This window comes from Pyxicephalus adspersus, chromosome 1 (assembly GCF_032062135.1).
Source record: "Pyxicephalus adspersus chromosome 1, UCB_Pads_2.0, whole genome shotgun sequence".
Lineage (NCBI taxonomy): Eukaryota > Metazoa > Chordata > Amphibia > Anura > Pyxicephalidae > Pyxicephalus > Pyxicephalus adspersus.
In genome coordinates this window covers 126,453,140-126,477,282 of record NC_092858.1, presented here as the reverse complement: position 1 = coordinate 126,477,282, position 24,143 = coordinate 126,453,140, and the positions used below count along the sequence as shown (strand labels likewise).

General features: G+C 36.7%; 1 protein-coding gene across 1 annotated transcript in view; it reads left to right on the top strand.

The window, feature by feature from the left end:
* The window catches only part of NME7 (NME/NM23 family member 7), a gene marked incomplete in the record, with an annotated part of 94,873 nt that overhangs the window by 44,562 nt on the left and 26,168 nt on the right, over window positions 1–24,143 (top strand). Inside the window, 4 exon segments of the mRNA XM_072426681.1 lie at window positions 4,210–4,417; window positions 8,508–8,613; window positions 21,637–21,701; window positions 23,636–23,704. Coding sequence (XP_072282782.1) covers window positions 4,210–4,417; window positions 8,508–8,613; window positions 21,637–21,701; window positions 23,636–23,704 — 448 coding nt within the window.

The following is a 24,143-nucleotide window of genomic DNA, read 5'->3' as shown; positions in this document are numbered from 1 at the left end:
GTTTATACAAGTTCCTCTCCTTGTGCAGACTCATTTGTCTTGTTTCCACCTCCTTCTATGCCATACAGTATGCTTTAAAAAATGCAGAATGAACTACATTTGTGTGCCATGTGCTCTGGCATTCAAATGAATGGGCCGTCTACCACAGGTCATTGCAGTGTAAACAGCAATGCAAGCAAACAAATCACATTGCTATAGTGAGAATGAGCCCTCACTTCGTAATTGTCATCTTCCAGCTTCTGGAAATATGTGCTCTGTACCCAGCTCTAGACAAAAAATAGCATCTCTTTCTATAGCTCTGACCCCAGAACATCTCTATTTCCAGGCATCTCACATAAGCAACTATTCAAAGAATATGTAGGGTGTTACACAGTGAGTTACAATGAATGGAAATATTTAAACCAAACTAAATATTGTCTATGTTCCTTACTGCAGTTAGATTGTAGATTTCTTTTCTTTTTATTGATTAGTGAACAATTTATTGAATCTAAAGGCAAAGCTATTTAATCTACAACTATAATCCATGGACAATATTCATGAGTTTCTACTGCTACTAAAATTTCCTGCTCCCCTAAATGTGACACTAAAATTAATTTATTCTCTGGATACATTCCACTGTGTAGATCGTTTAAATTGGAAGCCAAAGAACTTCCCTCCAGCACTGTGATGGATACCTTGTCAATCGTCGCACTATTACGATTGCTGTCATATTTGTGAAGTTTATTTCCATGTCATTAGCCATCTTCATGGGCTGGGTAGAGATGAAATTGCTCCTGCATATGTCCAAGAGAGCTACTTCATTCTGGCTCTGTTCCATGACAAGCAGGTATACTGAGCTGCACATGCACGACTAAGTGAACACAAAACAAAAAATATTACTTACTGGCAGGTAGAACAATCTCTGGTCAAAGACACGAAATACATTAAATAAGCTTGAGAGTCAGGAATTTTTTCCCTAATTAGGTTTTCTTCTGCTTTAAGTATTTCATATAGAATGTAACCACATCATACCTAGAATCTACAAGTTTTATCTGCCTTGTTTGTGTTGTTTTTTTTTTTTTTGTTACTTATTGAAGTGTGTAGCCACTTTTTTAGATAAAGCTGGGTAAAACCTGTTAGTTTGTTTACTTTCCTGTCTGTGTGGAGATTATGCTTCCCTTCTTGTCCCAGGGAAAAAGTGGAAAGTTCTAGGAAATCTCTCAAAATGGGCCTGATTTAACAAAGCTTTCCAAGACTGGAGAATATACCGGTTCATTATAGAGGCTATGTGATCTAGCAAACCTGCAAGGGATCTGGTCCATGATTGAAGAAGAAACCCATTCAAGGTTTGCTGGACCACCTGGCTTCACTGATGAAAGTGTATCCTCTCCAAACTCGATGAGGGAATTTCTCATCTTACTTGTCTGTAACACAGATATGCCCATTAAGATTTCATGTACCTCGGAGACAATTAAAAAGTTGATAGAGGGGCTAATAACCCTTTTCTACTTTATCAAATATTGATATAATAGGATTTGCCCAATAGGTGCATTTTAAATGTAGGATTTTTTATATTAGCCATAGATCTATAGCCATAGTGTAAATTAGAGACTATGATAACTCTAACTGCGGTATTTGTAAACTGTGCTAAAAACTACGACACTAAATGTACTAAAAACTACGACATGTTTGATGATGACTGACAACATTAAAAAAACAGTTTTCCTTTTTCTTATTAAATTCTCTGTTTATTAACAACTTGAAAAGCAATGAAACAAACAGTATACAAGAGCCGTTTGACAAGTAATGAGCCTCAACCATAAAGACAAAAGCTAGGAACTTTATTTTCTATACATTTTCAATATAATCTCCATGAAGCAGAATGCACCTTTCAGATCTTTCTTTTAAGGTCTTTAAACCTTTTTTATAGAACTCAACATCTTGGCCCTCAAGGAAGTCTTCAACAGACTTGATGACATCATCATCAGAGTCAAATTTCTTCCCTTTTAGGTATTTCTTTAAAATTCCAAATAGATAATAGTCCGATGGGGCCATATCTGGCGAATAGGTTTGGTGTTCTACCAATTCAAACTTGCATTCATGAATTGTGGCCATTGCAACAACTGACTTGTGTGCTGGGGCATTGTCCTGATGATCACCAACATGAAGCAATTGGAGAAGGTGGATGCAGTATATAGAAACTGATACATACGGTTTCATTTCCCATCTGTAACATAGTGTTTTACCTTTTGAGAAAGCTAGTAGATGCATTATTTTTTTTCCCTTCTTTTAATGGGATTTTTTTGTTTATGGACATTTAAAAGGCTGGGTCAAAGCATATATCACTGGTGGGGATGCTTATAATGATTAGTTTTTATTCATTTATTGTTCATTCGTCTCTCATTTAATGTGGAATTAAATCTGTTACATGCATTTCTCTCCCTCTCTGGTGCCCAATCTAATACTAGTTTTGGCTTCTTTGGTGATTGGCTGGCTTAGGATAACATATGTGAATAGAAGTTAATTCATCCTGTCAAAACTGCATGCTGAAAAATAATCTAGAAGTTTGTAAGTACGAAGGTAACAACCTTTTTGTTGCAAAAGAAACAAATTGCGCATCTTCTTCAGTAAATTTTTTGTGAAGATTTAGTTCTTTCACCTCCTATCCCTATCAATACTAACCTGTGCCTTTTTTTTTACATTTTTGTCACACTTTAAACTTCTCTCAGCACATTGTTTGCAGTGAGTTAACCAACTCAAGACTTGCATTGTAAGAAGGAGCAGTAAAGCACAATCATGTTATAGCATTGCCAAGCAGGAAGTAGAGCCTGCATATGTAATAAGCAAACATGATTCATCTGTTAATATAAAATGACAAAATACATATATGGAAACATATATGGCATTATAAACATTAAAACTGATACTGTATATCTAAATATCATTGAAAAGGCAATACACTCCCATGTAATCAGTGTACCTGTTGACCTCAAAGGAGCATGTCTCAGAAGCAACATGTGAGCATTAATTCTCAGGAACATTGGCTATCTGGTCTTTGGAATCCATCCAGGTCTAGTGTAAACAATGACTGTATTGTTAGTAGGTTTGTGAAATACAAAATACCTAATAATGTGGAGTAGAAGTAAAGAGTGTTTAATGAAATATAAATGCTGCGGAAGTATATACGATTTCATCCCTCTTAAAGAGGACCTATCATTAAAATTTACACATCATGTAAGTCAATAGGTCAGCATTACCAAATCACATATATTTATGTAAAAAAAGGAACTTGTTAAGAGTGAAAAAAAGGTTTTGTTTTCTTGCTCTGTAGAACAGCACATAATTACCTTTCCTCCCCTCTCCCTACTTATGTGTATTAAGGATGATGTGACCTAATCTAAGTGAGCACTGGGTCAGTGCTGTCACATGGGGAGTTTAGGTAGCTAAACAGAGTTAGATGGCTATAGATCCATTTTTTAAGTATAATATATATATATATATATATATATATATATATATATATATATATATATACACACACACACACACATTTAGGGCTAGAAAATATAATAAAATAGACGCTAGGCCGATTGTTTATTTGAAAACAAGTTCGCAACACCGAACCATTTTTATTACACTGTATGCATTTGTCAACATACCCAAGTCGTCTTTCATTGAGATAATTTAAACACTACAGCTGTCTGGGGCAGTGCCAAAGCTGCACTTGGACTGATCACCCCCAAGAGATGTAAGTACATGCTCATGAATGCTTTGCCAAAGTCTTTTACACACTTTCAATTTATGTTCTGTTGAAATGTAGGTTGACAAATCTGTTGTCATAAATAGCTCTGTTTACGTACAGAGCTCTGTTTACGTCACTTTTACTTTCAACAATCCATTGACTGCACATTTACTATTAGGAAAATTGTTTAATACTGTGGCGGTGGTTGTATGCAGATCTAATTTTTTTCCTGCCACCTCTCAAATCTCCCTATTGCAGACTGATCTGAGTATGAATAGTAATGTATTTTATGGGAGAGGGGCAGGTTTGACTTGTAAAGAAAAAGTCATGGTTTGCATAAACCTCTTTCCTAAATCTCTGGACCACTGATTCTGAATACAGTTTTCATTGAACATACCTGCTGTGTATATGTTGTGTTCACTATATGTCACAGATATAATGTTTTTTGTTAAATTATTGTATATTAAACTTTTACATTGAATTTGCAGTGACTTGATCAATTTTATGACAAGTGGACCAATCATAGCAATGGAAGTGATAGGTGATGAAGCTGTAGCTTCTTGGAGGAAGTTGCTGGGCCCAACCAACTCCACCGTTGCACGTAGTGACTCGCCAGAAAGCATTCGAGCCAGATTTGGTACTGATGGAACTAAGAATGCAGCTCATGGTTCTGACTCTATTGCCTCAGCTGCTCGAGTAAGTGTGCACCTTTCCTACTAACTCTGTTAGTATTTTAAGGCTTTTACGACTGCAACTTTGCAATTACAAGTTACTTTTGATGGTTTTGTGATGCTTGTGGGTTAACCTAAGGGAATGGGATGTATAGCCCCATAGCTGTAGAAAAGACCTCTTCTTTTTAATTATTTCTGATACAGCAAAATCGCTACATGCAAAATGAGCTAAGATTAATGCAGATCTTCCCTGAGAATGATGGCTAACCAGGTGGGCTGGGGATGGGAAGTAGCTGGGAGCATACCTAGCCTTGTGTGTGTCTGTGGGGGGGGGGGGGAGCTATTTTTTTCCCTTAAGATTATAGGTATTTAATGTGTTTTAGGAAGGTTTAAAAACTTTCCTTGTATAGCCATCCAAAAACCCCAAGGCTTCTTCAGGGTAACATCATCCTGACATAATGTCAGCAGCTCAAGCTGACTTAAAGCCATCACTCAAGTGACTATAGCAACCTTTCTCAACCTTTAATTTATGAGGAGCCCTTAAATAATTTTAAAGTCTTAATAAACCAATGCTGAAACCATATTATTGAAAGTCCTTGGGAAAGGAGCTTTTTAAATTGTTGACTAATGAAAAGAATATCCCTCTTTCAGTGGTGGCTCCAGTAACATTTTTATAGACAAACAAAAACATCCTGAGGTCCACCAGTCATGCAGCTGGCTCTACCAAATGCCATTAGCCCCAAAACTATTTAGGTATCGTCAAATTGGGCATTAATCAGCCACAGTTTAAAGAACCCCTAGCAACTTCTGGAGGAATGTTGGGGTCACATGGAATCCTGGTTGAGAATAACTGCTCTAGCATTTACTTGCACGCCCCATGCTACTTAAAAGTTTGTGTAGGCAAGTTCAAAGTGAAAAATAATCATTTACGGAATAAAAAAGGATTGAATTTGCATTTAAAATACTTGATTTTTCTGTGCTTCACCTACAGTTTTTTTCTAGGTTGGTGACAGGGTCATTTTAATCTCTAGAGAAATGTATTCTGCAAGAAGCTCTACCTTTTAACTTTTATGTACTTTCAAGGGGTGATAAAAACAGCTTCAAAGAAAACAAGAAGACAACTGATACTGTTACCTGTTACTGGATCACTTGTATTTGGCAATTTGCCTAATTTTCTTTTAGACAAGATACTGTTTAATATACCAGATGTTTGACTGAATGCAGTATATTAGTATTATATATAGTGGTATGTTGACACATGTACTTTTTTTTTATTTTTCTGTGTAGCCTGAGAGGATTTTTGATGCATCAATTCATACAAAAAAGATGGTATGGTGAAATTACAGAGGATAGCTAGTGTATTATCAAAAGCTTTTTTTTGCCTAGGCATTCTGCATGGCTTCTGCAATAAGGTTTATTCATCAATATTCTTTTAATATTTTGGATTTCAATCTGCTAGAAATTTTTGCAAATAATTCTGCATGAAACCAATGTTTTTTCTAAAAAATAAATAACAGTTGTCCACCATAGTTAAAGCTAAATTTGAAAACGTATGGAGGGATAACCCTACATAAACGACCTAGGAGTGTGTTTTCAAACCTAAAGTTGACTTAAACTCAAATTACAGAAAGTCAGCAGACAGACAATTGGTAAATGGGACATGCAACGCAATATCTCTTTTGTCAAAAAAGTAAAGACCTGGCTTTTGGTTTATGGTGCATGGGAATAAAGCTTAGCTCTACAGTGTGCAGCCATTTGTCAGAGATAGCGCAAGGCTACGTACAAACGTTCAATATTTGTCATTGGAAAGGATCTTTCACGATCCAATGACACACATACAGTGCCTTTCTGCTCTATGGAAAGAGGAGGGGGGGAAATGATGGAGCGGCCCCCCGCTGCACTCTCTCCCCTTCACTTGTATTACGATTGTTCATCGTTCGTAGATCTGCCAGGACGGATCCATGAACAACTTTGGACAAGCACTGTACACCAGATTCTCTTTGGATACCAGCCCTGAGGCGATTATTGGACGAGAATCATCTGACGTGTGTACGTAGCCTAACTCTTGTGCATGTGCATAAGTTACACCATCAGTGGCCATCCAACAGCCAAAAAGTTTTGCCATCTTTTTGTAAGTCTTCTAAAGAGCTGGTGATGAAAAAGGGAAGCTGCACACAGGTAAGTCTGTGCCATAATCGGCAATTATGTTGTGCATATTTGGAGATAATGGCAGAAGCTTATCACCCACAAATGAATATAGTTCTTCTTCATTGGGAAAGTAAAGTAATGACTAATTGGATTAATTAGATGCACTTACACACATCTTAATACATATCACACACACTTAATACACACACTTAATAAATATCCACTTGGAGTTTAGATTTAACTATAGACATTTCCTAATGAACTGTCAAAATTGGGTGTCCCTTCAAGCCTCCAAGGGTTCTGTTGGTAGGGTTTTAATCCAGACAGTTACAGAGTTTTTTGCTCTGCAAACACACATAGGTGCTGATTTGTTAAAGCTCCCCAATACTGTAGAACCAGGGGTGCCCAACAGGTGGATGGCAATCTACTGGTAAATCGCAAAGGCAACGCGAGTAGATCGCGGAGCCCTGCCTTTCAAAATAAACTCTACTGCGCACAGTCAAAGTTTTTATTGTTAGTAGATCATTTTGACTTGGTCATTTTAAGAGTAGCGTGCAAGCCAGAAAAGTGTGGGCACCCCTGCTGTAGAAGATAGACCATCCCTGGAGAACCTGGGTGATCCAGCAATCCTGGAATAGATCTGTCCCTGGATTAAAAACATTTGCCAACCAATAGCAAAATATTTTTTAAGAAATCCATTCTAGGTTTGCTACATCACGTAGGTTCTCCCAAGACATTCTATCTTCCCTTGTCTTGCAGATGCCTACTAATTCAAGTCCACAGTGTGAGAAGAAGCAGATTCATTTTCTAATTTACTGGGGTTTCAGACGATTTTTAACACTAGGTAGCGGTTTGCCATGGATCCCACTATTTTTTATAGCAGGTTATATTAATTTTAATTGCAAAGTCCATTTTAAAGAAGAGCACCAACAGTTTTTAGCTAAATTCCTTCTGTAAAGTAGGAGATATTTAACACACAGTGAGAGCAAGTACCAGGTAATGCTATATGCATCCACTTTGATTTTAAATGCATGGTAATGCACTAACTCATTTCCATTGTGCTCAGAAATTCTAAAAGAAAAGCTTATATTTAAACCAACTAAATATGGTACTGAATGGTATTCCAGGAGCTTTTCTATTCTCTTTTTAAATCGCCCCGCAATCAATCCATATTTAATGAGGCAATAGACTCTTTCTTTGTGGTGGGAATCCATATAATTACACAGGCTCTATATGCAGCAAAATTCTCACATTACACACTCCCACTGCTTTCCTCTCACCATAGTAACAAGTTATTTTTGTACACTTTTTTGTCACTTGAGGGTTTGAATAGTCATGTGCCTGTTAAGCTATTTGCTCTGCCAGTGTTGACATTGTTAGCAACAAAGGGTTAATGTTTGGAAGATTTAAAGCTGGAGTTTAATCTGATTTTGTTATGCCTGAGTAATCCCTTTCTCCTTCATCTGCATTCTAATAATATTTTTTTTAAATTTACTTTTTTAAACCTTTTTTGAGTTATCATTGGGTCCCACTGTTGAATTCAGGCAGATCATGGCTAATGGGTGAGGCTGTGCATAGCTCCATAAAAAGAGTAACTTTAGGTAATGTCTAAGTGAGTTTCCGAGTCTCCATGATTAAAAATGATCAGGCTGGGGACAGTAAGGTTGGGAAGGAAAAGACTAGTTAATGCTTTATTCTCCAGCCATAAAATTTGGCAAGCTCAATCTGATTTACACTGTGCAGTAAACATTTTCAAGACAAGGATCTGTACAACTGGACAAGGCTGGAATTCAACTTTTATTGATCTAGTAGAGTACGCTATAGAAAAGTTTTATTGATAGATTTTCAGAAGTTTTGATGGATAAACCTTATTGCATTGTAGTATTTTATCTTAGATTCCAGAGATGGTTGCATGAAATTTTTTTTTTCAGTTCTAATATTTTTTTTTCTCTTATAACCATTGTTAGGAGTTAGAGTTTTTCTTCCCATCCAGTGGAGGCCGTGGACCAAAGAATACGGCAACATTTACAAAAAGCACCTGCTGCATTATTAAACCCCATGCAGTATCTGAAGGTATGTTCAAAACTTTGTTCATAAAAAAAAGTTCTGGTAATGAATTTAGTCTGCCTGACTTTTTGCTGTGTAATGAGACCTTCATCCATATTGTTATTTGTTTAATCGAATTTATGGATGAGGATATGATATTAAGTTTTTGAAAAATTACAAATAAACACATACACCCTATGCAGTACATTTATAGAAAGATTATAAAGTTGTGGGATGAACAACTCATACCTAGAATGATAGGATGAGATTTCTTTTTATAAGAACCAGCCACCTGTTTGTAGGATTTTTTGCAATCTTCTAGATTTTATCAATGGACATTAGCAGTGTAGTGACATATTCCTTACCTTTTATCCAAAAAGGATCCCATTAAAATGACCTGAAATTGAGGGTGACTATGCTAGTCTTGTTCACACTTAAAAAATACTTTAACTAAGAACTATATTTTAAATAAATTACAAATGTATCTGAATCGTTTTACATATTCTATTTAAAATGCATCTTGTGTATGTGGTTGTCTATGGGGGAACAAGTATAAAAAGCTGGCATGCAGAAGTGCCTGCTGAAAACCTAACCATCCTGTCACAGCTGAATCGAGCTTTTCTGATGGGAAAAGTATTGGCAAGTCCATACCTTCCTGCCTCCTGTGTATTCATTTTTACTTGTAAGGCCACCTGTTCTAATAAGGGCTTAGAATTTGGCTTGGCAAAAAGTTCTGGAGATTGTTTTGGCATTTGCAGTCACCTCTAGATGCTTGCAAGACATTATCCTCTAAATAAGTCTATGAATTATGTTATGAATAAAGGGAATATGAATTTAGAATATGAATGAATATAGGGAAACATGAAGCTGCTTTAGCTACATGTCGGCAATAGAAAAAAAGTGGCGGGTAAGTTCATCATCTGCCTCCCCCCCCAAACAAAAACAGTATAATCCTGATAGCAAAGTATCTCACTACTTTCACATAGTAAGAATATTGCAAAACAGTTCCTTATCTTATTGTTTTATATTGCATATAAAATGTAATACAATTAAAAGAACATAGTGAACTGATATGTGAGAAGCAAGGTAACATTCCACAATCATTAACAATCCAAACTGAGCCTTTGATGAAATGAATAGGCTAGTAAGCCCATGTCATTCATGCAACATAAATCATATGCAGATTCTGACTTTGCTTGTAAAAGTCAAGCTTGGTCCTGCCCCTTGCTGTTCCCAAGTCCTTGTAATGATGAATGGCACTGCCCATTACACTAGAGGGGTACTGGGAAGGGTTGGGGATGTGGTCAGTCTTAACTTTCATTGCCCATATCTCTGAATCTTCTGATCCCCATACCATTATATTTAGGATGACCCCTAGCTATGAGTTTTTCCCTGCTTTTTTTTCATCTGGTTGTTTTTATTTGCCCAGCTTTATAACTGATATTCTTAAACTTTTTCAGTTATTACTTCTATTTATCAAGCCACACCGAAAGAACAGTGCTGGAGGATGTCTGAATGTGTCTTTACAATATTTATTCTGTATTTGTGCCATTTTTCTCATCTAGGATTAATAATATTTGCCTTAAATATTGTATTATCCATTTCTTTCCAAAGAAATCATAAGATGTAGAACTTGTTTTTAACGTCACTTATTTTCCCAAATGGGTGCAACCTTTTGACTGCTATGTTTGTAGTAAATGAGACCATAAGAGTTTGTGTATGCTCAGCAATGCGGGTAGACGCCCTGAAATCCTCCTGGTACTGACATAAGAAAATTTTGTGTGGAAATAGTCACACCATTAATGCGTGAAGTAGATATCCGCATACTTAAAAAATATCTAAATCCAAAAACAAGAATGGTATATATTTCAGATTACCAGTTCTTGGATATAGTAGCAGTGTTAATTTTACCTTTTTTAGGTGAAAAAACATTTTTAGCAAGTACGGAAAGAGCCTGTTATTCTGCCAGAAATTTGGGGTTTTTGTCACTTGCCCAACTAAAAGCACAAACAAACAATGTTATCTTTCTTCACTTTACTCAATATATAATGGAAATTTAGATGGAAATATGTTTCCAGCCCAGCTGACAACCATGGTTGTCGTCGCAGATATAGTCAAGTAGTCAGCGTAGCCACCCTAGGACAGGAGGTGTTATCTGAAGAATTAACAGGAAAAAAAGGGAAAACCAATGCAGACACTACATCTAATAAATGGCAGGCCGATACATATTCAATATTTAGATATGCTTAAAAGTAAAATGTTGATTCTCTGTAAAAAATATTCTCAGGGTTTAGCTTTAAAAAAAAAGTTTTAAATGTATGATTATTATCATTTTACATTACTTTTTGTATTTTGTTTTTATTGAGTTTTCCAAAGAAAAAAAAAGACATAATAGCAACAATAAATAAAATATTATTAACAATTGTATTAACATAAGGACAAACATGCCTCACCGGCTTACAGAAAGCACAATAACAATATGACATGAGTAAACAACCCTTTATGCCCGAAGGCTAAGCTGAATAGGCTGAAGGAGTGGACAGGACAGGGACAAGGAGAAAGGGCAAAGGGGGGTGGAGGACTCTAATAATGACATTACTTTATATCATGAGTCCTGTGATCCTAGTAGCAACATGCTGCTAACCTGCAACCACAATGTTAGTATTTTCCTGCTGTTACATCTTTAGATTCAGAAAGAGAAGTCAGGCCATTGCAGAATTCTTTATTGTCCCAAGGTTCTCATTGACGGCAAACAATTTTACCATTTAGGCCTGGGGCAATCATAGGGAGCGCCCAGTTATCTGCATTTATATTCACTACAGGTATGCAGGCAGGATCAGTTTGGGCTCATGTAGATAAAAGGGAAGGACTTGTCAGACCTTAGGGGAAATTTCAGCAAATAAGTAAAACCTAATATGTAAGGTATCTATATGTCTGACATGTTTTAAAATGTTTAGTTGTAACTGGTTTTCTTTGTGATCACTGAATTGTAGTCCAGGCTAAAGAATATGCCTAACCCTGCATCTTTATGAGAAAAGGAGGCTGCAAGCCGAGCCTTGAGTACTGACTCTAGATTTATGGATGCAAAGACAATAAACAAGAACATTGTGTGAAATGTATATAGAATAACTCACCATGTCATATTGTATGACAAAGCCAGGTCTTATCATGGTCAGCCATAGAAGAATCACCACCTATATTTAACTCTGTATTGACCAACAATAGGGTACTGCACAGGAGTATGTTTTCAGTTTAGACATCCGGAACAGGAGAGGAAGATGATGGTGGCACCCACAATTGAGCGTGGACAGGTGACTGTAAATAAAAAATTGCCGTTAGGTTGCCTGGTCTGTTTTTTATTATTTTTTTAATTTAGTTCCACTTTAACAATAGCATTGTAGACATAATAGGTTTAAAATCTTGCTTTATAGTGACAGAAAATTAGAGACCCTGGTTGCCTCAAACAATATTATCAAGCTTGCATGAGGCATCTCGTACTTTTGGCTCCCTTCCGATTTCTGGGGACACTGATGTCAATGGGTTTGTTAAGGCTACAGTACCGAGCCCTCATGGGAAATTCCATCGGCTGCTTTTAGCTCCCATGAGATAAGGATGGCTCTGGGCTTGTCTGCTGAGTACATAGACATTTATGTTATTAAATTCAGTGACCAATCAAAAATAAAGTTTTTTCCATGGCTGGAGCAATTACACCTGCCCATGGCTGGCTACACTAACTAAATTTAGAAATTATATAATCTTATTTATATTATATTATACTTTATTAGGACTGCAGTTTACTAACAAATGTGCAATAATTCCATTATTAATGCAAGCGAATGCATTTTCTTATGATAGTCATTAATTAAGACATTTCCTACATGATTATTACCAGAAAGTATTTGGTGTCCTTGTTGCTTCCATCAGCCTTGAAACACTTTCTTATCTGAATCTTTGCAAAATGTAATCTTTTGAAAGCATGGTATGTCTTGGCTCTAAAACAATGCATCTATTCAGCATTATTTATTGAACTATCCTGAGCATGAAATTCCCTTTTATCTTTCTGATTGTGAACGTTCTTTGCTATTTAAAGGTATACTGTCTCATTGCGCCAGTTCATTTTACAATATTTGACTTGCTTGTTAGCGGGGTGATTTTGCAGTTATTTTTTTATATATAGTCAGACATTGTCTTGCCTAGTTTCTGGAAGAATGTTATTTATAATTCAGAGTAATGAGGTAGAGTGAGTAGAATATTAGCCTCCTAAATAATTTTGAAACCATGAATATTCAGGGATTGAGGGGACACTGCCATAGGATAATAATGGAGGCTGCCATTTCTGAATTCTCCTTTGAAAAAGCTAGTACCTTAGCTGATATTTTGCTGCTTTGACTTCAGGGCTGTCACTAGAATATTTAATTTTAAACATTAGTATGTATTGGACAATCAGCAGCATCAAGAACATATTGAAATGTGGTACATATGATAGGAAGTAAATGATACGTGTTTTAGTGAACCATATGAGTGGTCATATAAAAATCTTTGGAACATACAGTGTAAACACCTTGAACTATAGATTAGGCATTTTGGGGGAGGGTGAAGGAAACCTAACATTTGATAAGGTCTTTAATTTTCTCCTATGAAAAATTACTTTTGTGGTAAATGGTTTTAGGCCACACTTTGCTTGTTATTTTTCTTTATAAATCATTTATATGCATTTTAAGTGCACGTGTCCAGACTATGGCAATAAATGTTTTACATATTCTTAACAAGGGGTAAAAAAGGTATAAAACAATCCCTACCTTTTGTCAGTACCTGATTTTAAAGTGCAATTAAACCACCATACATAATTCTCAGTTTGGGGCTGTTTGGGCAACTTATTTGCACTGTTTGAATTGTTGGCCAGGTTGGAATGATTTGACCACACATGTGCATTGAAGTCACTTTGTTCTGGCACAGGAGAGATCTTACACTGAGATGTGCATGCATTGGCTTAGTGTACTTCAACAGAAGAAAAGTACTAACGTAGAGAAAAATAAAACATCTTCACTGTTTTTTTCTGTCATTAAAAAAGAATGCTTGTCAGATCCCTATAGAAATGTTAGTTTTTATCTACTTGAACACATCTGTTGGTTGATTATATAATAGGGCAGCCTGCCAAGGTCTGTTCTCAGCGAAGGAACATTTTATTGCCTGTGTTGTGGACTTTGAAAATGAATTTCTCTTCTATGATCATAGATATAGAGATGAATGGTGACTTGTTCTTAAGGTCATAAACCTTTCCATAGAGATGAAAAATAGCTACATAGTCTAGGGAAAAAAGGCAGGATGGGACCAGCAAACCATTCCTGGCTAACAAGTCTAGCAGGGCACAAATAATGAAATTGGTTCAGAAATCCATGTTTCATCCCTCTTTTTCCTTCTTGAGATTGATGTCTAGCATCTCTGACAGCTCCTTCTATATAAGGAACGCCCAACTGCATGAAGCATTCACAAAGCAGCCATGATTTCAACCAAAGGCCATCAGGTTGTGTGTTGAAATCCAACTCCCTGTGGGATGCTGTAGACAGCTTTCATATATTGGCATGGGATGAAATCATTTATCTGTCAGTTTTTCCTTTGGGAAATCTGTTTTCATCTTAATACCTGCAATTAGGTTCATCCTGAACAGTCACCTTGGTTTTCCAATGGCATCACACCATTGTGCCAATTTATCTTAATTAGCAAAGAATGATAGGAAATCAACAGAAATGTACACGTGCAATAATTGATGTTGGAAGGATCTGTCTGATACTGATACTTTCCAACGACAGAAAACTGCACGATGCATGAACATACAGCTCCGTTCTGCTCTATGGAGCGGGGAGAAAGATGGAGCTGTACCCCACTGGGCTGTCTCCCCTTCACTTTCATTACAATTGTTCCTTGTCCGTCATTCGGGGATCCGCCAGGATCAGCCCTGAGGCGATTATCGAACGAGAATCATCTGACGTGTGGACATAGCCCTATGCCAATTTCTGCAAATTCTAGTTTAAGGACTGAATGATTTCCATATGAATACATAGCAATATTATTTGACTGATGTAATAATTTTCTTACTCTTGATTAGTTTTAGGTAACTTTGACAAATAAGCACATTTTTTATTAGTCATATAGATGTTATATGCAGCAATAGTACATAGCACCCTGTACCATTACCCTGAGCCAATGAACTCTGATTTACATGTATATGAGTGTCACCATTGTCCCCAGTATAACCTTGTTAATCTATAACTCTGTGAGCCATTTCTGTCAGAAACTACTGTAGATGATTTCCAGTTTCTTGTGTGAGGCAGTGGAAAATTACCTCTGCCTTTCCTGTGTTAGCAAAGACTCATTGATCAGTTCTAACTAGGATGACAAATGCTCGTTGCTATGCAGCAAAGTCCAAAACCTGTGATTGATAGTGCTACCTGAAGCTGTAAGAGCAATGACGCAAGCAACAGAGACACAAGATAGGTGAGAGAATCGGGAGCTCACTAATGAAGGTGCTCTGGTTGCATAATAAAACAATGTGATATATTTTTTGTTAAATCTCATATTGAGGAAAATATAAATTTTCACATTGCAAGCGATCGGTGAGGGAGGGGTATGGGAAGAAAGTGAGGGGTTGGGGTGGGAGAATAGGGGACCCAAGGGAGACCAACACTTCTTAGCATGATTATTCAACATCATGACGTTCTACCCTTTACAGTTCATCATTTTCCTTCCCATGTTTCCAAGTGTGAATTTGCATTTTTCACATAACTGAAAAGTGTTAGCTAACCTCAAAGATATATACAGCGTATCTTGTCATCCTCCACCTAACATTGATTTTCTTTTATTATGGACTTTTTGTCATAAAAAGTGTCATTTTGTAACGCATGCAGTTGTCAATGCTAACGTTTTATTACTGTTGGAGCAGGCAATAAATCTTGTTAGCAAAACTAAGTTTTCCCAAGAAGTAGCCCATATAAGTAATGAAAAGACCATCTATTTTGAGGTGGCTGTTTTGTTTGTTGAGATCACTGTTAGTTGCTTTTGTGGCAGATAAATATGATGGCATAGTTATTTCTCAATAAATAACTTGGATAATGGCATCACATTGCTGTGCTTATTTATGTAGGCCATTTGCAGGAATATCAGTGATTATAATCTACAGCAGTCATTATGGAAGTATTGGGATTTCTAATAAAATGTTCCTATAACTGTAAGGGCTTGTCTCCACTAGAGTTAAAAGAAATCTCTACATTCAAACGCCCAAACCTATAAAATTGTGCTGTGCATTGGCATGGCAAGACATGTTTGAATGCATATCACTGCCTTTTTGGTCGGAGAAGAAAATATTAGGTGGAATATGCAAAATGTAGGATTGGAATATAAGAAAAGAATTGTTTTTTTTTTTAATTATTAAACAGTTTTTATATAGCACCAACATATTACGCATCGCTGTACATTAAATAGGGTTGCAAATGACAGACAGACAGAGACACACAGGAGGATGTAGAATGAAGTATGGAAAATGCCTAAAAAATACTAATAATAATGGTATAGCAGAAATAAACCCCACTATTCAATCGCAGGACACCATCTTCTTGCTTCTTCCCATCCTTCTTGCGATTTTCAGCCATCTTGATTAGCCAGTCTGGGGTGATGTAACTCCAGTGCAGGTGTGCAGGAGTTTATTCAGTCCTTACAAGCGCACGGGAAGACAGAATTCCGGGATTGCTGGGTATTCTGTGCATTATTATTATTATTATTATTATTAAACAGGATTTATATAGCGCCAACATATTACGCAGGGCTGTACATTAAATAGGGATGCGTAGCTTAGCATTTTTGAGAGTTCTCCAAAGTGATCAGGCTGGTTAGAAGGATTGTTGCAGAAGCGATATTAGGCCTCTTCAAGGCTGAAGGGGACACGAGTTCACCAGTGAACCTGGGTGATTCACAAAATCTGGAATGAATTTTTTAAAAGTCATTTGTTAGCCAGATTACCCAGGTTCACTGATGAAAGTGTATCCGGTCCAGCCTTGAAGAGCTTTAATAAATCATTGTCTGTCCTTTTCTGCATAATGCCCTGCCCAATCCAACATTTTCAAAGGTGGAACTTTAGTTCCGCATTATAGACGCTTGTTTGTCCGCACAAAAGTGTTTTAAAGACACCTAATAGATTTTCAATGAGATTTTAATTGCTTTTCTTACTTTCACACTATGCACTTTTTAAGTGACTTAATTCTATTGTTCTGAAGACTAAAGTTACGTACGCACGTCAGATGATTCCCATTTGATAATCACATCAGGGCTAGTATCGACCAAGAATCTGATGTTTGTATAGCGTTCGTATGTCATGGGTAATGGATCCGTCCTGGCAGATCCATGAACGTTGAACGATTGTACTGCAAGTAAAGGGGAGATAGTGCAGCAGGGTGCTGCTCTGACGCTCTCTCTCCTCTCCATTGAGCAGAGCGGTGCTGTATGTACATTGCTCATTCATGCATTGTGCAGTCGTTTTTCATTGGAAAGGATTGTGAAAGATCCTTTCCAACTACAATCAGATTACAGCAAACATCCTATCCATTATTCTCACAAAAGTCTTCCAGGTTCGATTTTTTAAGCTGTTTTCCCTGTGCCAATTCTGTCTTGTATGCTCAATAACTTGCACTTGTGTGTGATTGTGCGCCAGACTTTACCAGAAAAAACTGTTCACCTCAAAAAGGAGACATCAGGGGAACAGGCTAGCAAATATTTTCAGTTCTGGACCAGATCCATATATCAGGTCCAATGAGTTTAGATATTGGCTGTGTCACATTAATATGTTTTTACTGAGTATTCATGTATAATAACAAGAAAAGCATGGCGTTGGACCTTTACCCTACAGTATTCAAGGTCAAAGAGTAGAGGGGTTGTCAAACATTTCCAACCCACACTATCATACTTTACCCACAGTGAGCCAAGCTGTCCTATGAATTTACTGAAATGACTAATTTAGAATGACCGGTAACTGGTATCGATGTAGACCTAAAGCTGCGTACACACTTGCAATTTTTGTCGTTGGAAAGGATCTTTCACGATCCTTTCCAACGACAAGGGAGTGCACGATGCATGAACGGTGCTGTACATACAGCACCGTTCATGCTCTATGGAGAGGGGAGGGGGAGAGCGACGGATCGGCACCCTGCTGCGCGCTCTCCCCTTCCCTTTCATTAGGATCGGCTGTCGTCCATCATCCGTGGATCCGGCAGGTCGGTCGCCCGGACGATGGACGACACCGACTGTACACACGGCAGATTTTCGCCAGATAATTGGCCGATGCCGATTATCGGGCGATAAAAATCTGACGTGTGTACGTAGCTTTAGTTTGCTTGGCCAAACAGATAACATCAGCTGGTGTCTGTCTTTTTTTATCAGGGATTACATGTTAGCTTTCATAAATAAAGTAGTATTAACTTCTTGATTTACAATAGATCTAATCCCTAAATGTTTTCTCAGTGCACCTCTAGCCTTATCATTTAAAGGTGCAGATTTTAAAAGACTGAAAACAGCTTTCTTTGACAATATTGGTGAGCCAGGACATTGGTATTTCTAACCCACTGTTGCTCCCAATAGCCAAAAGTCCTGTTTCAGCTGTGTAAAGCCAACTTCTAGTTTTAATAATAGAAGTGATCTGGTACATGGTCCCAGAAATCAGGCTGACAAAAACTGTTCTGGGTGGGGAGCAGAAAAGAATCATTAAAAAAGTATTAACTGATCTTCCGCCTGATCAGTGAACCAGGAAGCTTAGGTTCAAAAATGTCAAACTCTGGCCTGTGCTAAGAAAAAGAGCATTTTTGTTTTCTTTCATTCTTTTTCACTAGGATAAAAGGCAGGAGAGATAAAAACTATTTGTAGAATCACCAGGTAATCTTTACATAAACGCTGCACATTTAGAAGATTAAATTTATATGTCTTTTATTGACTTTAACTTGCTAACTTTTATATGAGATTTTGTTAATTTGGGTTTTAGATCCACTTTAAGATATAATTGTGCTTTAAAATACTTTATTATTATCTTTTAAATACATGGAAATATCAAGCAGATATCATGCACCTGCTTTGCATGTTACATTCAGACCATACAGGAATTTAGTAATACCTTTTCACAATCTGGAGTGATTACTATCAAAAGAAACATTTTTTTTAACATTTTGAAAACTACCAAAAGAGGATCGAAAAAGGAAAGCAAGACATTACTGAGCATGCATGGCATCCATCCGTCAGCTAAATTTGTAGAAACACAGTGGGGTCCCTCACTGCGGTGCACAAGTTGTTTAAGGACAGACAGATGTCTCAGTCCCTGTATTTCCTGGTAAACCTGTGGTAAATCTTTTATACAGGAGGGCAATATCACAGTGAATTAGAGAAGACTGGCATTCAGAATTCAATTTTACGTTTTAAATTCAAGCCAATGCCAAGTAATCAGTGGTGTACTTCTTTGTATGGAGCTAAAGCTCTTGACATTGCTTTTTGCCCAGACACTGCAAATAATAATGCACTACTAAAGCTTTGTTCAGATGAACACTTATGGAGGTCATGTACTCTGTGTTGGTTTTCAAAGCCAAAGGAACACTAAATAAGTGCCGTCATCCAAGTTTAGCACAGTAGTAAATCAGGAAGTTTAGACAAGCACTTGAATCTGATTGGCGGTGTTTCTGGCAGCTGTTTTTAGTTGATGCTTGCGTGTACCCTAAAACACCTGTACAACATTGTTTTGTCTTTTATTTGTCGCTGAGAATTTTTTTCCTTGGCTTTTCTGCTGCAGGAAGTAACCAGGAAATATTCCAAAGCAAGAACAAAGGACTTCTACTGGGCATTGGGAACATTAAAAACAAACTACATTAAACATTGATCACAGCTCTAATAAAATGACATTTGGACATTCATCTTTTTTTTGTTTTTGAATGCCTGCCAAACATAGCCTTGCAGAGTCTAACAACATATTTGTGAAATACTACATGTCCAATTTCTATTTATGAACCTGTTTTATTAAAGCTTTTTTAAGGCCATTGGTTTAAAATTATAAAAAAAAATCCTAGTCCTAGAAAAAAAATATAAATGTATTACATAGTTATTGTATGTAATAATACATTAAATTAATGGTTAATGGTGAATAAATTGGTTTATCCATGGAGGGCAGGGGGGATGTTCTGATGCAAATGGGTAAACATTGGCCCTGATTTATTAAAGCTCTCCAAGGCTGGAGAAAATAAACTTTCTTCAGTGAAGCTTGGTGATCCAGCAAAACTGGAATGCATTTCTTAAAGTCATTTGCCATTAGCAACTGTTTTGAATTCTGGAGCAGATCCACTGAATCACTCAGCTTCACTGGTGAAAGTGTATCCTCTCCAGTCTTAGAGAGCTTTATTAAATCAGGCCTTATGTTTGTGAAACAATCATTTTTGCACCTACTTTACAATATAATTTTCTGTGACAATCATTTGGCAGTGTATGAGGTGTACTGCAAATGGTAAATTGGGCGGCACCAGTGGCAGATAAACCAGGGCCTGTGGCAAAGAGGCCTTTGTACAAGTGAGTGGGAAGGCATACGTAGGTTGAAGCAGGTTGATGAAACTTAAAAAGTGATTTGTAGATCGAAAGGAAGTAACTGCACATGTTAATAAACTGATCTCCAATGCACCTAAAAACAACTTGCATTTGTCTATTAGTCCAAAGCTCGTCAACACATACTTCTAAATGATCCCTCCACACATTTAATGCTTTGCGCCGATAGATATAAAAAAAGTTGGGGATTATAATATAGGCAGACCATGTTTTGCCTAAAATAAAATGATTTTGTGTAACCTAATTTGTGTAATCTAATTGTGCGGAAACATCTATCTAGAAAGCCTGGAAGAGGAAAAGGTAGCTTTAGCTAGTACAGACAACACTCATGTTGTAACTGGAAACTTTTGCAGAAACCAGAAAAATGCTGTGCTGGCAGGTAGGGTAATGTGCAACATTATTATGTTTTTTTTTTTAGGAAAATCAAAAACCTTTTTTCTACAATTTTTTTTCTCTAAATTCATCAATATGTACTCGGTTTGGATAGTATTTGTTGCCTTTGATTTGTTAAAGCTAAACAGAGCATCATTTATTGTTTTTTGTTGTACCTAGTGTCCAACTTCTGCAGGTGGCGATATATAAGACTAGGTACAAATAAAAAAGTAAAAACAGGGCATGGGTGCCTTCTGATGGCGAAAACCCCTACTCCTAAATATAAGAGCCAGAGGAGCAGTTGCTGTGTCCTCCAGTGAACACAGTCCAAAAATTCTGTTTTTACTTTTGCGGTAATTCTGCGTTTTTCCTGTACAATGAGAATGTAGTTTCTGGCCACGAAAATGTCAGCTGCCAGTTTTAGGTTGGTTCCACTGTTTTTTAATATTCATTCAAGTGCAAAAAACAAATAAATAAACGTGCAGGGAATAAAAATAAGAAAATATTTTTATTGGTTTTGAAATTATGATAAGAGTGATATAAATATTATAATACCCATCCCACTTTATAGTTTTGGAGTTAAAACCCAACTTCAAGCTACAGGTCTCTTTCTTTCATAGAGTTCTTCTAAAGAGTATTTTATGCTTTATTTTTTTTTTTTTTTTTTTTACTTGCCTTCAAATGTCTTAAGTTGGTCACATAATGTGGTTAGGAAATCTTGCACATAATGTTAGAGCTTCTCTCTGCATTAGTTTACTGTGACTACAGGGGGCAGGTACATGACATCATACACTTTCAGTTTGTCCTTTCTGGGATCATCACAGTCTTCTGGGATTAATATAATGCATCAAGACTGATGGCACGTGGTGGTTAAAAATAATTAATGAAACAGGACAATGCTAAAGAGACAAATATTGAAGCCAGAAATGCATTTTTATTTTAATAATCTTTGAAAATACCCATTGTTTAAGAAAAAAAAAATAGGAAGTGGGCTTTGAATATAGCTGTATGTGTGATATACTATATACATATAATCTATATTTTTTTTTGTTGTTAATATAGGCCTAACTGGAAAAATTATTAATTACATATTGGATGGAGGCTTTGAAATTGCTGCACTGCAGATGGTAAGATTGCATACACCCTTACAGATTACCAAAGTACTTTATCTCTGTAATATAAGCAGTTACATGTTTTTAAACTGCTACTAAAAGCATTACATGTATTAAATTCAGGGGAAAAAAAAGCAGAGTAACATTATAAAAGGTGATTTTGCAAAGTGCTGTGTGAAAAGCAGTAGTGTCATTGCAGTCAGTTGTTCTTGAAGCATTATGTGATTACATTTTAAAAGCATATCATCAAGGGCTTTCAGAGCTTGATCGCTCTTGTGTAACAGAGACAGGATTCCCCTTACAAGGCAAAACTATTAATACTAGTCCATTGTTAGGAGAAATGTCACTAAAGTCAACCTGTCAATTTCTTACTAAAGCTATGTACACACGTCCAACGGTGCTCGCCCGATAATTGGCTCAGGGCCGATATCGGGCGAGAGTCTGACGTGTGTACAGCGCCAGTTGTCCATCATCCGAACGACTGTCCTGGAGGATCCACGGACAATGGACGACTAACGATCCTAATGCAAGGGAACGGGGAGAGCGCGCAGCAGGGTGCCGCTCTGTTATTTTCTCTCTTCCCTGTGCATAGAGCAGAACGGTGCTGTATGTAAAGCACTTGTTCATGCATCAGGATTGTGAAAGATCCTTTCCAAGGACTATTATTGGACGTGTGTATGCTGCTTAAGAGAAGACAGCAATAGATACCCGACCTTAAGTAGCCATAGAACTTTAATTGAATATTTAAATATTATCATTTTTTTAAGTCAAGAAAAGAAAACTGTCATGTGCCTTCCTTTCCTTCAGTGGCCAGAAAAGAACTTACACTGAGAGATAACAGTGTGTGGAGCTTAGACTTCCAGAGGTCAGAAAAGTCAGACTTCAGTACCAAAGTAAAACCAGTTTAGAAGAGATACAGAGAAAGGATTTCTGTCTAACAAATGTAACAACAGATCCTGGCGTCTGCTCTTTAGTAGATCTTTAATTTAAAAAATGTACATGTTTAATTTAAAGGACCACTGCTTTTTTGTGGTAAAAATTATTATTGTACTGTACTAAGCATGCTTTTGTTACTTTTTGCATGTATTTTTGCACTTCCAGAGTCCATAAAAATATAACTAATTTAACTTACTTTTTCCCAACCTTAAATATATATATATTTTTTGCTATGGTCTGCCCACCATTGTTGGTAACACTTAAATGGTAGCCAATGTAAATATAATAAAATGCTCATCCAGTCACTACCTAGAGAATGGGCACACAGAAAGTTGTAAAATCTAGTCTACTTTAATATAAAAACAACTTTCAAAAACACTGTAATGAAATCAAAGTCGGCTTGAAAGTTTAACTACTCAGTTGCTGCCCATTTCACATTCTGTTTTTTTGAATAGGATTGATGAACACAGAATGATCTGTAGACAAGCAGGGTAAATTAATAGATAGCACTGAATTTTTGAGTATATGTATAAGTACTCCAGGCAGAAAAAAAACTTATTCAAATTATATTCCCCAGTAGCCACAAGGGATTTAAACTCACTTTGTGTGCACCAAACACAGATCTCCTCTAACACAGACTATTTCTTAAAAGTATCAGTTATATCTTCAGTGTTCTGTGTATAGTCTGTGCAAAAAAACAGCAAGTCAGATAGTCAGTAGTTTGGGGATCTGAAGCCTACCCATTTGGGTACCCTTGGTGTAAAAATCTGGTATATAGTAATAAATATAAAGTTACAACCATGGTAAAGAAAAAATAGACTAATTATTAAGTGCCTGTCCTTCATTTTATCCTAGCTGTTTCATATCAAAGACTTCCATCAGCACTTATTAGGTATAACTTTGATCTGTAGACTGTGATCTTGCATCATAATTGTAAAAGCCTGAAGCCTTACTTGTGCATGTCATTGAAAATGATTAGTGAACTTGTATCATATAATCTGTTTGTGTTATAGTTCACTATGGAGAAAGCAAATGCTGAAGAATTCTATGAAGTTTACAAAGGTGTTGTAGCTGAGTACCCAGTAAGTAAAAACAGAAAAAAGAAAAACACACACAGATATATTGTACTGTGTACAATACTTTCCCATTTTCCAGGCTTTATACTATTTACACTATTCCTGTCTCACTGGATACTAATGAACTAATGTCAATGCAAATGTTATGTAGTATTTACTACCTACACTGTGGAATGTGCACATATGAGGTAGTAGTACATATAAGCAAGGGTGGATATAGGGGGTGCAAATAGTGCCACTGCACGCCCTGACCAGAACCCTTCTCAGCCAGGCCCCAAGTCAATTCAGCCTTGGATCCCCAAGTTAGTTCTGCACTGGGTAAAGGAGAATTTTAATAGATAGTATTAGTAAAAATGTTACTAATTTTCCTTTCCATTGAGGTGGGACAGCTGATATTTGTTAGCTGGAAATCTATTTTCTTTGTGCTCATTTAACCAAAAAAAAA